The sequence below is a fragment of the Lipophrys pholis genome, assembly GCF_963383615.2.
Source record: "Lipophrys pholis genome assembly, chromosome: 7".
NCBI classification, from domain to species: Eukaryota; Metazoa; Chordata; class Actinopteri; order Blenniiformes; family Blenniidae; genus Lipophrys; species Lipophrys pholis.
Window position 1 is genome coordinate 21,243,474 of NC_137638.1, and position 15,361 is coordinate 21,258,834.

Here is a 15,361-nt window from a genome sequence, read left to right on the forward strand (position 1 = left end):
AGACCAGTCAGAACTCTAGTACTGTGAATGATGGTGTTCATCACACATGATCAAATTGCTCAGATAATTGCAAGACTTAAGGGGAAAGCTGAGCGTAAATGCCCAAAACACTGAACACTGTTGCGTATACATACAGCGTTACCACGACATCTGATTCATCACTCAAATTGCATTAGCTTAACAATAAACAATGCGTTTAACACGTTCATTTGCTTTATGTAATAATGCTGCAATCTCTATGTGTGCATGTGTGTATGTAAGCGAGTGCGTCTGCATGCACGTTACATAAGCAGAAATCACGTTAATGAGATCATACACTAGTGTTGAAAGTGCTAATTAGTTGCCGGGCTGAGGGTGAGGAAGCCAGGCGAGGATCCTAGTGACTTCAACCATTGTTTCCTAATCCCCTTCACACATTCATAATTCATTCTATCATGGACAGCAATGATACAGCAGCGCTCGTTTTGTCTCCTTTTCTTTCTCTCCGGTTGGGGAGATGATGGTTTTCTTTTTTTCCCTTTCTTGCTGTGAGGTTTCACTGCGATCATAATAAAATGTGCGAGCGAGGGATGTTCGCCTCGGGACCCAGCTGTCGGACCACTTTGACAGCTTCATTTGTGATGTCGCTCTTTGATCCTTCCTGTCACTGATATCCAACGCCACTGAACATATATTTGCCCCCCAACCAAAATAAATAAATAAATAAATAGTGCACTCTGCTGCGCAGAGCCAAGCGAGCCAACGTTTGCGATCGAGTTGGCTGTTTGCTGCATCTGCTGTGAACCAGCTCGCCTCCACCCTCTTTGCTCTCCCTCCACTGCAGCGATGCATCGACACCTCCAGGGCTGATCCCTTTGTAAATGATCTCTGACGCAAACCCACCTACCCACACACACACGCACATGCACACACACACACAAAACAAAACAAAAACACAGTAACACGAACAACACTGTACGGAAATAACGGCAGAATCACTCCAAACTCTGTCTCCCTTTGCATATAGTGCATATTCCCAAAGTGCACCATTACTGCATGGGAAAGAGTAAGAAAGAGAAGTGTTGTTAAGATATGAGGAGCGAGGCGCAACACTAAACAAGAGCAAGACAAACACAGACACCATGCTAGTTAGGATGTGATACAGAGAAAAAGAGATAGCAGGCGGGAGAGCCGGAGGGGGACTGATTATGATCGGAGCTGTCAGGTCTAAGATGCTGAGATATCAGCCGTATCTGCTCTCAGTGATACAGATACAGAGAGACAGATATCAACCCACATTGGCCTCCCACTGCATGGACACAAGCTCTTCAAGAGAACGTGATGAGCCAACAGTATACGGTCCTGTGTCTTAGTGTGCATCCAATTAGCTGTATGTTCCTAATTCCTGGCTGGTTGGAACGCTTACGAATATGTTTTTATACACACTACGTCTATCCCCTTCTTCTCAACAATTACAGGTGACACCTGAGTGGAGTTGTGCTGACACTTTTTTTTTTAAAACAATTATGGTGAATCCGACAATAGCATGAAGAGACTCAAACAACATTGAACATTTAATACCCAAACAACTGCACAACAAGTAGTCAAGTGATTAATATATTCCTCACTGCTGCATCCACTTTGGATGTTGTTTACATTTATTTATTATATATCCCACTATTGCAAAACTAAAACCACTATGGAAAGAAAATCTCTTAATTGAGCCTTCTGGCAGATATTCCTTAAAAAATGAAGAACTATTTCTTATCCATCTGCTACATGTTTCCTTGGCAAGTTGCATGTTTAGGCCCAGTGAAGCTCAGATTATATCACATACACTCAGAAAGATATGGACATAGTGTACATATAGGAGTAGGTCTTTGAAACGCCTTTGCTGTTGGCAGGCTCTAAGACAACCGCAGGCATTTTGACCTCTCCACCAGGCATGTGGGCATCAAAACTCCAAACCCCACAGACATCCACAAGAAGACGTTGAGTTTTCTCCCGAGAGAGGACAACAGAAAGAAAGAAGTAAAGAGGTGGTGTTATGGCCCAACTTTCACTCAGTGTTCTCTGAAGAATGTTAGAATGACAGTTTGGGTATGTGGATGCTTGAGTGTGTATATTTGTGTGTACTTGTAGCCATTTTAGTAATGTTTCACTTTCTCTACTTCTTGAATAACTATATATGATTTTATGTTAGAACACTCAAAAATTAAACAATCTTACTCTGAGGGGTTATTGAATGGATATAAACTCCAATATATGATAATTCTATACAATCTCATTTCGGGAATATGTAAAAGTGAACAAAATCATACATTTTTCCACTATTCACAACTTAAAAATAAATGTTTTACTTATGGGATAGAGTTTTTACCTTTTATTCAGGTATTTTAACGTCTCGTTTTCACACAGTACATTACTTAGTGCTACTTTCCTTAGTTAAAATTTGTTGAAAAAGGAACACAAATATGACTTACAAACCACTGAGTTTATGTTTAGAGTCATGGTTCACATGCATTGTGTGAAGTTATCAAATAGTCAGTAGCAAAGAAGAGCCATAAATGCTGATCTCTTCATAGAGATATTTATAAACACCGAAACACAGAAGCAAAGGTATTTCAGTGTCGGTTAACTTTTGCTCTTTTTCCCTTCTTTTTGAGGATCTTATAACAAGATGTGTGTGGGGGTGCTATGCGTGCATGTGTATGGTTGTGTGTATGAAATAACAAAATGGAGAAAAAAAAAAGATGAGAGCAGGAAGGGACTCACCTTGAGAGAAAGTGAGAATGAAAGGGAGGAGGTAGTTGAACCACCTTTAAACTTCTACTCCTTTGTCAGGCGTGAATAAGTGCTGGATGGAGAGCTGGTAGAAGGCTGTATGGAGAGCCCTGGTAAAGCTTCACCTTGAGAGGTAACTCCAACATCCAGACTCTTTTGTGAACCACATATGCAGGAAGGTGCACAAACGATAGCGGGAACAGAAAGGGAGCGCAGACGAGCTAACCTTGAGAACAGTGAGGGGCAGAGGAAAGGTCTACCACCCGGTGATAAGAAGGGCCCTTTTAAAGGACTTAAAGGAGGAACACTCAGTCAGGAGGGCCAGGCAGCCTGACTGATTGCAAGGTACAGCCCAAGGGTCACACACATACTCGGCGAGGGCACAGATGTTGGACACACACATGTACGCACACACATTAAGACCCCATTCATTCACTTGTCCATTAACGCGCGCATGCACGCACGCACACACGTGCACAATCCTCTATACCCCTCTGACCAGCTCTTCATCATTACAAGTCAAACTCAAGATGAAGAGAAGACAGATTATAAAACAGATGGAGTGATAGCAAGCCAGATAGGAAGAGACAGGACAGGGAGCCTCGACAGTAATCTAAATGTCCTTTCCTATGATTGTCATTGGCATTCTTATGGACTGGCATGTATCAGCACAATATGTCAAATAATACCACTCACTGTTCAGTCTGCTGTAAAGGGTAGACCTGTTTCCATAATGTCACCGAGGGGGAAAACATCTAAAAAAGATGCTTCTCGCAAGCCTACGTCCTGCATCCAACAAATCCATCAGGATCACTAAATGTCTCCGGTGGCAAATTCAATCAAACAGACTGTTCTTAACAGGCATGACAAAGCAAAGATACTGAGGAAAACAAAAATGTTTTTTTTTTTTTTTTTTTTAAATAAAATGAAGGAGCGAAAGAATTGATTTCTGCAAAGGCAATTCACCTCAGAGGGGAAAAAACCCACTGCTCCGCCTTTTTTGCCTTTCCCTTCTTTCCTCTTTCTTTGTCTTCTGTCAAAAACAACTTGGGCTAACATCACAAGCTGTCACATCAAGGCCATCCCCTGCATCTTACAAAAGGGAGAATTCTGCAGTTGGATGGTGCAGCAAAGCTCTCAGACACCCAACCGTCGTTTACACACATGAGGTATGAAAGAGTAAGGAGGGGAAAAAAAAATCTTTTTCTATTTGAACCAGAGTTTTTGCCCTGAGGACAAACCCATTATGGCACAGTAAAGGAAGTTTTCCATGCAATAACAGAACAAATAGATACAGATGGTATGCTCAGGGTAGTAGGAGATGTAAAATTCCAACCTTTAAAGCTATTTAAAAACATCATAGTGATTTTAATCGCCGAGGGTTTTATTTTCACAAATGATGGCTGCGTCACGTGACCATTATCTGCCAGGTACAGTACACAAGAATGCTGTCCTTATCAACCGCCATGGAGCTGAGCTACAATGTAGCCGCAACTGATCACAACCCAGTGTTATAGCAAAGTCTTTCATCATGTCTGAGTGGACACACACAAACACACAAAGGCACACGTACACTCACACTCTTTCAACATCAGCAAATGCTTTCAACCATCAGCATCATAGAAGGTAGATAAGTGTGCCCCCTTTTTCGCAACAACCACTGGGGAGGTGAGAGGCCTTGTAGTCAACATGCTGAAAGACTACTCAGTGATCAAAGACTCAGAAAAACATGACCCGTGATGGTTTCTCTGAGAAGATCGCAAAGAGGGGGAGCCAGAGCAGGTAAAAGGAGAAAGAGTTGAAAGAAACATTGAGTAAAAAGCTGCAAAGGTGGAGTGCAAGCACATATTTGCCATTTGCCACAAAGACAGCCCACCATATTTACAGAAAAGTGTGATCCGAACCTATGGTTTGATATGAAGCTCATGCTCAGAGTTTAAACTAATTTTAAATTTAATCATCAGGCATATTTTAAGAATATCTCAGGCAATTGATTACCCCTTTTGATTAAGGACAATTGGCATGGATTACAAGATTTACATACATCCTGTATCCTATAATGGTTTTAATATGCCTGTGTTGACCTAATGAACTTTAAAGTGTGGCTCGGCTTCACAGATGACAGTTTTGACATGATCATATGTAAATGCTGGATAAAAACAATGTCAAGAAAGAAGAGAGGCTACTTGTCATGTCAGTGCAGCCAGTACATTAAGTTGTACAAGAATAAGACATAAAGTCAATTCTAATTTTAAACATGGCACGGTAAAAAAAGGAATTTTTTTTTTTTTATAATTTTCCAGCAAAAAAAACCCCAAACACAAATCACATTTCTTTTAAACTAATGCTTAACTCACTTTTGATTTTCTGCCAACTCATATAATCTTGCAAATGTAGCCTCAAATGTAGCCGAGGCAAATCCATAAATATACTCTGAATCAGTGTGATTAAGGTCTAGACAACAGCCATTTGTCAACAAAGAGTACAATTTTTAAGTATTCTTGCAGAGAGAGGAGAGGAAACTCCAGCAAGGATGTTCACTCTGCCTGTCCGTAGGTCTGCCAACACAAGTGTCAAGACAAGTGCACCTATAGTGCTCACCTGTAATGGTGCAGGGGTAGGAGGGCAGAACAGACCGTTTCAATTCATCCAGTGCATGTATTACTAGGTCTGAGTGTTTTTGTTTCAGTATAGGTGTGCATTTGTGCATCCAGTATATTGCATGCACATATTCTTTTTTGAGACAAGAGAAAAGGAAAAGGAATGAATGAACAATAGGAGAGAGAGCAAGAGAGCAACAGAGAGAGAGAGAGAGAGAGAGAGAGAGAGAGAGAGAGAGAGAGAGAGAGAGAGAGAGAGACAAAGAAAGGCAAAAAAGTGAAAACACATGTACTGAGAGCTCCTGGACAACGGGTAGCAGTGCAGAGTACAAAGATGACTGCATTAGAATATGAATCCAGGGCCTTGGGCACTCTTGGCACTTAAAGAGCCCCTAAAGTCAAGTGTCAACTATTATGTGCCATCAGTGGCGACACAGGGTCACAGAGCAGGACAGATGAGGTCAGCAATGGTACTCAGCGTCTCTCTCAACATGCACCATTTAGCAGTCCCACAGTGTGCAGAAAGGACTAGCTGTCATTGGGCGGAAAATAGGTTTTGCAGTGACACGAACATCTATCCAGCTTTTAACACAGACTTTTCTTGCACCGGATATAACACCATGCAGTGACGGTCAATTAGGTGAACTTAGTCAATATTTGTATAGACATTCAGCTCATGGTATGATAGTTTACATAATATGTGGCATGTGCAATAAGGGCGTTAATATTTGCAGATGTACCTCATTTCCTGCGATTAGCCATCGAACAGGTACAAATAATATGCACAGACCACATGCTGAATGTATAAAATGCTTCAGTTGTTTGCTGCTAAACCAGCTCTGTAATTACCTGGAGGATGTTTTAATTGTCACATGTTCTACTCTTAATATCAGTCAACGCTTTAGCAGCTCTCCAAGTGAGATTGATTGGATAAATCAGTCGGAATTATAGGGGAAACAGGAGGCCTGCCAATCAATGATGTGTGTATGTCTGCGTGCATGTGTGTGTGTGTGTGTGTGTGTGTGGTTCCAGCATGTGCATAGCTGGGAATGTGCCAGTGCATGAGCACACATACACATTTGCTGGTATGTGTGTGAAAGTACTGTATATAGGGCTGACAGCTGGCCTTGTTCAAAAGGCTTACTGAGCATTCTGCCTGTTTGGGAAGCAACAAGCACACAGTCTATCTGAACAGGGATCTAAAACCTTTGTCAACAGCGTAGTAGTGGTGTAAACAGCCACTGAGTCAACATACTATCACATACATACCAATAGAAAAGTAACCAGACTAGATTTCATTCTAACAGGCAGCAGTATTAGAGATATAAGGATGATGAAATGACAAATGGTAGGTTTAAAAAAAGGAGGGATTGGGAAAGACCAACACCAAAAGTAAGCTGCAGAGTTAGTTGTGGGTTTTTTTTTTTAGCCTCCATTTGCGAGTGTTTCTGAGTGTGGACGCAGGTACCTCTTTGAGTTTGTGCATGAAGTAAGGATCGAATTCCAGTGTGTGTACATGAGTCTGACACTGCACCGTGTGTGTGTAGACATGTGTGTCAGTCCATCAGCATGTCGGCGTCACAGCCCTTCACTAAGTCCCAGATTAACAGTGACAGGCAGAGATCCCTCTAATTATCTCTTCCTGGACCACATGCAAATGGCAAAGCCAAGTGGAGAGCAACGATTGGCTGAGGCTGGTTGGGCGCCGCTGATGGGCTAATGAGCCTGGCGACAGGATGCAACCTCGTGATGTACCACCAAAGCAAATCCTCACCATCACACAGTCACACACAGGAGGACACACAAAGACACACTGTGTGTTAAAGCATATAGTTGATACCCTGTTTCCAGTGTGAACACTGAGTGAATATAGAGATGTGCAATGTCTTCCCAAAAGTATGTAATGCAATCTTTGGGTGCAACACAAGTGAAATCGATATAAACATCTGTAACCCCTGGGCTACACTGTTGCCCTGGCATGCAAATAGGAAGAAAATACTTTAAATTATTTACCGTTCTCTGTATGTTTATGTATGTGTTAAACTATTACTTATTCAATCAATAATCATATGAATACCACTACTCTGTGTGGTTATAGTTTATGCAGGGCTATGCTTCCTGACTGCAATGCTGGCACAAAGGATATGGTTCTTTTTTTTTTTTTTCAATTTCACCGTTTAGTTTTACAGTGTAATCCTTCAACACACTCATCAAACAAGTGAACACATTCTGCAAGCTTAAAAAGCTTATCTCAGTGTCACCTCCAGAGGGGCTGAATAAAGATGGCACATGGAATAGTAAAAAAGAAGAGAAAGCATACAATGATGGACTGGAACAGACGGTCACAAACTGGCTCTTGACAATAGACTGCTGCAGTCAGCTAAAAAGTCATCTCAGTAAATCAGCAGGAAGCATGGCAACAGTGTCAAACAGGCTACTGCTTCTTGAACTGAATCCCAGTCCATCGAAACTGGTTGACAAAACTGGTTCCAGGGGCAAAATATGGAATTATTTTGCTGACAAAGCGCGCAAAAACAAATACCCAGTGGATCTAGCAGAGTTTCAAAGAGAAAGTTGATCCAAAGCAAGCAAAGCCAGGTAACGATACACTTCAAGGCTGCAAGTGTAAGCAAAGCATCTGAGTTACCACTGCGCAGTGGCATTGTTTAGTTTTTACCTTGGCACTATAACAATATTGTTTTTATTTTTCTAATATTGATATTATTACTACTCACTACTGCACCGGGCAGAAATTCACTAATTCTCAGTAGGCTCAGATGGCATTGAGGAACATTGTATTTGAATTAACCTGCACAAGAAAAATTAAACAAACCTCTTTTTAATAAAATTAATTAATCCTTCAGTGACATGACGGGGCTTTTTTTTTTTTTAAAGATATAAAAACAATACATGGAAAATTTAAAGAAAAAAAAGGTTGCTGAATGATGGCTCATTCTGCATTGATCTATTTCAAACAGCTGCTCATACGGCGTGTGTAGCAAGTCATCTTGCAGGCTGTAGCTCCGCTTTTCAAAGCTCCGACTCCACTGGAGTCATCCTCAAAAATCTGGCATCATAACAAGATAAATTCCTTCCTATCTGCACCATTGCTGAAGACAAAAGCGTGGCTCTCATTTGCTGGGTAGAGTACGTTCTTTACTTGCAACACCCCCAGTGCATTTGAGGAGCCTTGGGACTTGCCATTTTTAATCAGGAACGAGTGGATTTGTCGTGTCCCTGTTCTATCCAGCATTTCTATCCATCCTTGGAGGGTTTTGCAATAGATTAAGTAGCATTTTCATTTAGCTGTGGCGTTAAAGTCTCTCCAACTATTTATGCATCCAAGGTTTGGCGTTGGAATAATGACAGAGGTTTCTATTTATATGATGGAATTATCTCAAATTACACTTTTAAAGAGAGGATTTTTAGAGGTCAGGTGCTATAAGTTGACTATACACAAGGGATAACCAGATAATCCTGCTGAGACGCTTGCCTTGTGGCATAAGCAATGTGCACTGACAATTATGTCAATGAATAGTGATATTACTGAAATGATTGTTAACAGTTGTAACCAATTTAAGCCACATGGGAGTTGGGATTGTAGCAGTGGAATTGTATTCGATATAATAACTCAAAAGCGATGGAAAAACTCATTTCCACAAGACTTGCATTTTCACAAGGGGGGTATGCATAATTTAACCCCGAATGCACTTCTAATGCTCAACAAAATGAGCAGCATGTGATGCATCATTTCCATTATTTAAACTAAACACAAACATGCCTTATTAGATGTATTACAATATATATAAGGCTCTGACATACTCTCAATAGGTGAGGTCAGAGACAAAGATATTGTTCAACTTAGTTGTAACTAGAGTTGAGCAACTTGGAGTGATGACTGATGTCTTGTGTCTCTAGAATGGTTTGACCATGACCACTCCCTAAGAAGATGGATTTTACTTGACCCCTGAGATCGTTTTTAGCGGGACAAGACAAATATTTCAGCTGTATCACACCGAGGCATCATGCTGGAGGTGAGAGGAGGTAAAGGGAGAGAGAGGGATAAATACAACAGGGTTGGGAAAAGAGAGAGAAAAAGGGGAGAGGAAAAGTGCAACCTGCCTGCCTGGCTGACAGTTGACTCTGTTGGATGTGACTTTCACAGTCTGCTGGCGGTTTGTGTGGAAGCCATCACATCTGTGACTGGCCGTTTGATTAATGAGCCTCTCAGCTTGTCTGTGCAGTTTGAGGTGGGGCCACGGCCTTATCCCAGGCATCACTGATTTATTCGCCTTTGGAGCAAACCTCCAAATATCGCACACACTAAAATGGAATAGTAGAACGTTCACACACATGCAGGCAGACACATGTACGCCCTCCATGATATGCTTACAGTATACAAGTTGGTGCAGTGCAGATGCGTACACGCACAGCCGGGCACGGAAACAGACTGATGCTCACAAGCTCGTCCCACCACCTGCTTACGGCTAATGAAAACCTCAATGTGTCAGTGCTGTCCAGGGGTAGCGGAGACAAAACACACCATGTATAACCAAGCAGACAAAAGATGTATTCTGTCTCCACCAACACAAACTCCCATCCCAAGCTGTCAGTCAGTGGAGGGGACGCACAAGGGGATCGACGAGAGAAGAAAGAAGCCCTTCCTCAATGACACATCACACTCTCCTGATTTTCAAAAGTGACAAGTCTTTTGAATTCCTGGCCTCGCAAGATGGAGAGTCTGATGATGGCTTGAGAGCATTTCTTCTTGTTTCTTTGGCAGCGGCAGCCATGAAATGTCACTCTGGCTAACCTTGAAGCTTTCTCCTGTGTTGTTTAATGCTTCCAAGACTAGAGCAACTAACTGTTCAAAACAATGTGGTAACATCACCCTTTAAGTCAGATAAATGATTTGAGAAATACTTGCAGGTACATAAGTGTGCATTAGTGTGTGCATGTCCTCAAAAGAGATGCGCGTCCTTACACACACACACACACACACACACACACACACACACACACACACACACACACACACACACACACACACACACACACACACACACACACACACACACACACACACACACACACACACACACACACACGCAAAGCTGAACACGCACTCCCTCATTCCCTGAAGCGTAAAGTAAGACCATTAATCCAGACACACTAAGATCCAGCTTCTCCCCAGGTTGATCAGCGTCCGTGGAGGAAGACGAACATTCTGACATATTTGTTTTTATTTTATTCCCTGAAAAAAAGGCCCGCCATATGGCAGCGCTGAGGAACAGATGGCGATTGCCCACTTCCTGAAAGCACAAGCGTCTATCGCCGCAATTTAAGGAGCTGCTCAAGCAAGAGAATGCCACAGACTGGCATTTTTCCACAAACTGCTATTGTTATGGACCTGGGGGGTAACAGAAACAATGAGACAATGCAGAAGAAATGCTTTAGTGTTCAGTAGTTACAATGTAGCTTACCATATTATGCTTTCAAATCTATGGGTCAATGCTACTAGTGCTTTCTTAATGCCAAAGTGTGAGCAATAAAAACATGGGAGATTAGTGCCTAGTCAGAAAATCAGCTGTAAAAATATCATAAGCTACAGATAACTAACTCTGATATTACTGCTGACGGAAGTAAGAAGTCTTTGTGTGGCCCTATGGTGGTTTAAAGTAAGAATACCTAGAGGAGCAGAACATTTCGGCCTTTTGGAGTGTCCTTGGATGATGTTGGGTCCTTATGATGGAGTGGAGGAGTGCCCTGTGACACATGAAGCTTCATCTCTCATACTTGGCTGCCCCTTATCAACCAGGTCAGAAGACCTTCACTGACATACAGACACACAGAAATGGTTTCAAGAAGTCACCTTGGCAGATGATAGTTAAAATGTGACTTTTGTCTGTGGCCATGCCACACAAGATTTGTTTTAGTTTGCTTGAACGGAGGAGAAAAATGATATAAAAGATGGTGGCACATAAAGGCCTTGTAACACAATCAGAGTCAGAGAAGAAAGAGAAGGGTCACTGCTGCAGCCATTAATTCCAACCTACAAAGGGGTTTAGTCTGTTTGGACTGTTTTGTACGAAAGTATGCTGAGACAGAGTTGGAAGTGTTTGTCAAAGAAAACGGATTCCAAAGGGTGACCAAGGACAAAACATCTAAGTTATCCATTTGTAGATTGGTAGCTGAAGAGAAACTATTCAGCATCAGTTGAACCATTTTGATTCCAAGTGTCAACAGCAAAGAGTGGATCGTGAGTTGCAGTCAAAGAATAAGGAAATGTGGATGCTATTCAAACAGTGGATCACAGCAATTATCAGAAACTCTTGGTGTGCAATTTGTTCAAGGTGACATGTCAAGCACATATTTAACCTGGGGTATATAATGGCTTTGATTGTGGCATCTAACAATCTGAACTTTATTTCAAAATGTGCTGAAGGCATGTGATGAAGGAAATGAGTCAATAAAGATTAGGATGGTTGATAACAACCTGAAACGATCTGTAGAAATGTTCAAGTCTACCCGTGGACCTTGATTATTGAATAGTTTGTGGTGTGGTATTTCTGCTTATCGGCATCAATGAAGGAATTTAAATGACACAATTAATCTATAGAAAGAGCTGATGGTAGGGTAAAATGTCAAAAACCAAAAAGGAATGTGGTATAAATATAGGATGTGAATAAAAACTGTCGGGATATAGAAAATGTATGACAAAAAGAACACTGCACATCCAAACACAGAAGTAAGACTTGCTAATAGAGACTTCCCTTGGAGACTGACTCGAGTTTTTGGTCAAGTTACTTAGAAAACAGTTACTCAGTTATCCTTCCTGACAGTCAGTCCATCATTGATCCTGTCTTCCACGTCATTCATCAAACAGGTTTGTCAGCCTGCACACCATTCAGTCAAATTATAACATAACATATCATTAAGAGAGAAATCTTTTCCACTTTTCCACTTACAGCTTTTAAATCATTAACAATGTCCCTCAATAAGTCAGCCCATCTCACTTGCAAAACAAGTCGGATAAAATGTTGGCACAAATACATAAAGTGATTCATCTACCCAATGAAACGGCCAGCCTGCAGGAAGTCAGGTCAGCCAGTCAACCCTGGGGGTCCTACGATGGTATTAATCAGTCTGGTTTCTGCTGAAAAGCTCAATCTGCGGATGATGGATGAACCATCATGCTGGGGGAAGTGAAGTGACAGGTGACAAAGAAGGACACACACACCTGTATAAATCCACCTTGCCTCCTGTCTGCCCACAATGTTACATAGTCAAGGTAGCAGGGTGAAAATGGATACTGTGTGTGTGTGTGTGTGTGTGTGTGTGTGTGTGTGTGTGTGTGTGTGTGTGTGTGTGTGTGTGTACACAAGTGTCTCAGCATGTGTCCCGCTCTGCTAATGAAGTCATCTGGGCAGTGATTTACCAGCCCTATTTTAAAAGCCCACCACCCTTAACTCATAGCCTTGCACCATTAGAATGTGATATAAACTCTGGGCACAATAACTGTCCTGCCACTATAACAATATATAGGAGGCCGATGATGGGCCACAGTTGCTAACTCGTATCCACACGCACGCACGCACGTACTATATATATGGATGTTTACAGGAAATGCAGGGAATGTGAATCATCACATAGAAGGTCAAATGCTACAATAACTTTTGTACAGCAAAAAGTAGTGCCATAACTAGTAATAAATAAAATCAAATGGGGAAAAAAATATGCTGTGGTTGTGTCCAGCAAGTGAAAGTGGTAAAAGAGTAATTGTTTTGGAGCCTCTATGGAAACAGCTGAGGGCACTTCAGCCAGAAGTTATGTAGAAAGCGTTATCTTTATCTCTGCTAACAAATGGATCAGGGGATCAGACATCAGTGTGCTTATCCTATGAATGGCCTTTTATTGCTTGAGAGATATTTCTGAGTCAGAGATGGATCTGAGAAAAACTTTGACAGCTTACATATCACCAGCTATGGAACTAACTTCCCACTCTGTGTGAGTGATTCAGACAGAACCGAAGCCATTCACCAAATCCTCCATGAAATCTGTTCCTCTGGCCAACAAAAGAGAAGCTAATGAGGGAAATGACAGAATCTCAACACTTGAAGACTGTAAGATTAGGGTGAATTATGTAACCTTTACCCCCTCCTCTCCGAGCTCCCACTCCCACATAGTTAATGGTTCCGAGTCAGATTTGACTCATCTCCCTTGTTATGTCACTCACAATCTCAAACTGCAAGTTCAATCTCTCTCTCTGTCTCTTCCTATCTGACTTCATTCAGTTTCCATTCATGAATGCCCAAACACTAATTTGGCTCAGTCATGCAATGACAGTATCTGTTTTAACATGCAACAAAGCAGCATATAAGGAGAGTGTGTGTGTGTGTATGGGGGCGGGGGAGACGGGGCAGAGGCATGAAGGCGACAAAGCTCGTCACAGCACAGCACAGAGCTGCGTACTTCACCCTTATTAGGCCTGTGTCCTTGGCAGATGCAGAGCTTGCCCTTTGTTAGAAAGGTGTGCGTTTGTGTGTGTGTGTGTGTGTGTGTGTGTGTGTGTGTGTGTGTGTGTGTGTGTGTGTGTGTGTGTGTGTGTGTGTGTGTGTGTGTGTGTGTGTGTGTGTGTGTGTGTGTGTGTGTGTGTATTACAATGGCAGTGATTTAGAATGGATTGGGCGTAGGCGTGGAGACAAGGTGCAGTAGCCCCCATAGCTCCCTGATAGCTGGCAGCGTGACAGCTGTGAATGGAGAACAGGGAACAGCCTGAAGTATTGCAATCTAATATGTGTCACATACCTGCATAAATATTTATGCCTGTTGCAGAGCAAAAAAGAAAAGGGGGGAAGCTTGGGGAGGAGCTGGAGATGGGACAGGAGCAGTGGACTTGTGCAAAAAAAAAAAAAAAAAAAGAAACTTCAATCAGGTGACACAAGACCTAATGAAAATGATCTTTTCTAATCTTGAATCACTCATCACACAGTGTCTCAAACAGAATACAGGAAGCTGGCATTAATTCATTTACCAATGAATTGGCCCCAGAAGTTAGTTACACACATTTGCATCTGTGATGATAGGACTTAAAGATTCAACTCACACAGCATATTAAAGCTCTAAAAATCAACTCCCCCCCCCCAAAAAACCTCCATTCTTCAGCTCTGTCAAAAAATGTTGCCATCGCGGATAAAGAACAGGTTAGTTAATTGATCCTGTTGCAGTATTGAAGCTTTTAATTCACAAGAGAGCTGCAATAATGAGACACAATAATGAGATGTGTGTGCGTGTCTGTAACAAGTGAAATGTTTTACCTGTTGGCCAGCAGAGTTTTGAAGGTGACCTGACTCATGCCCTGATAGACTGGCAGCAGCCTTGGCCAGTCCCATGCCCAGTCAACCACGACACTCTGTTGATGTATGAGGATAGGGTATTGTTAGTTATTAATCAGGGTTAATATCATCAGTGCATTACCGCTCCAGCTGGGACCGACTAACAAAGGAGAAAGGAGGGGGGGGTCTCCAGTGCAGGCCACCGACATCAGGCGATCAATCATGTCCGCACAAGAAGGTTTTTATTCCAATAAGACAGCAATTAATTTATAAATCCATTTGGGGGGATGTAGCCATCATTTATAGAAAGATAAATCAATTTTTGGAGGGAGTCGTTACTCTTCTTGCTATGCCTTTTTTCTCTCCATCTTCAATGGCACCCCGCCAGCCCCCCTCTCCCTCTGTTACCCTCTCTCTCTCTCTTTTTCTTAAACACGCGCACACACGCATGCACACACATGGACTAACACACTTGGCACTATCACCATATTGGGAAAGCAAATAAAAATCAGATTGCTTTGATTGCAAAAATGTCACTCTTAACTCCAGGCTGAGTTTTATTGACAAAAGGAGGAGAACTCCACTCGTTCCATCCATCCAGCCAATCCCCCTCTGCTTCTTCCTCATAGGTGATTGATGGATGTAACTTTTTTCCTCCTCCCT

At 42.0% G+C, this 15,361-nt stretch overlaps 1 protein-coding gene across 1 annotated transcript in view; it reads right to left on the reverse strand.

Annotated features, from left to right (window-relative positions):
• Positions 1-15,361, reverse strand: part of kiaa0825 (KIAA0825 ortholog) — a 112,573-nt gene that overhangs the window by 48,375 nt on the left and 48,837 nt on the right. The window contains exon 22 of the mRNA XM_080466574.1: positions 14,681-14,775. Within this exon, the coding sequence (XP_080322700.1) occupies positions 14,681-14,775 (95 nt within the window). The remainder of the gene's footprint in view (positions 1-14,680; positions 14,776-15,361) is intronic.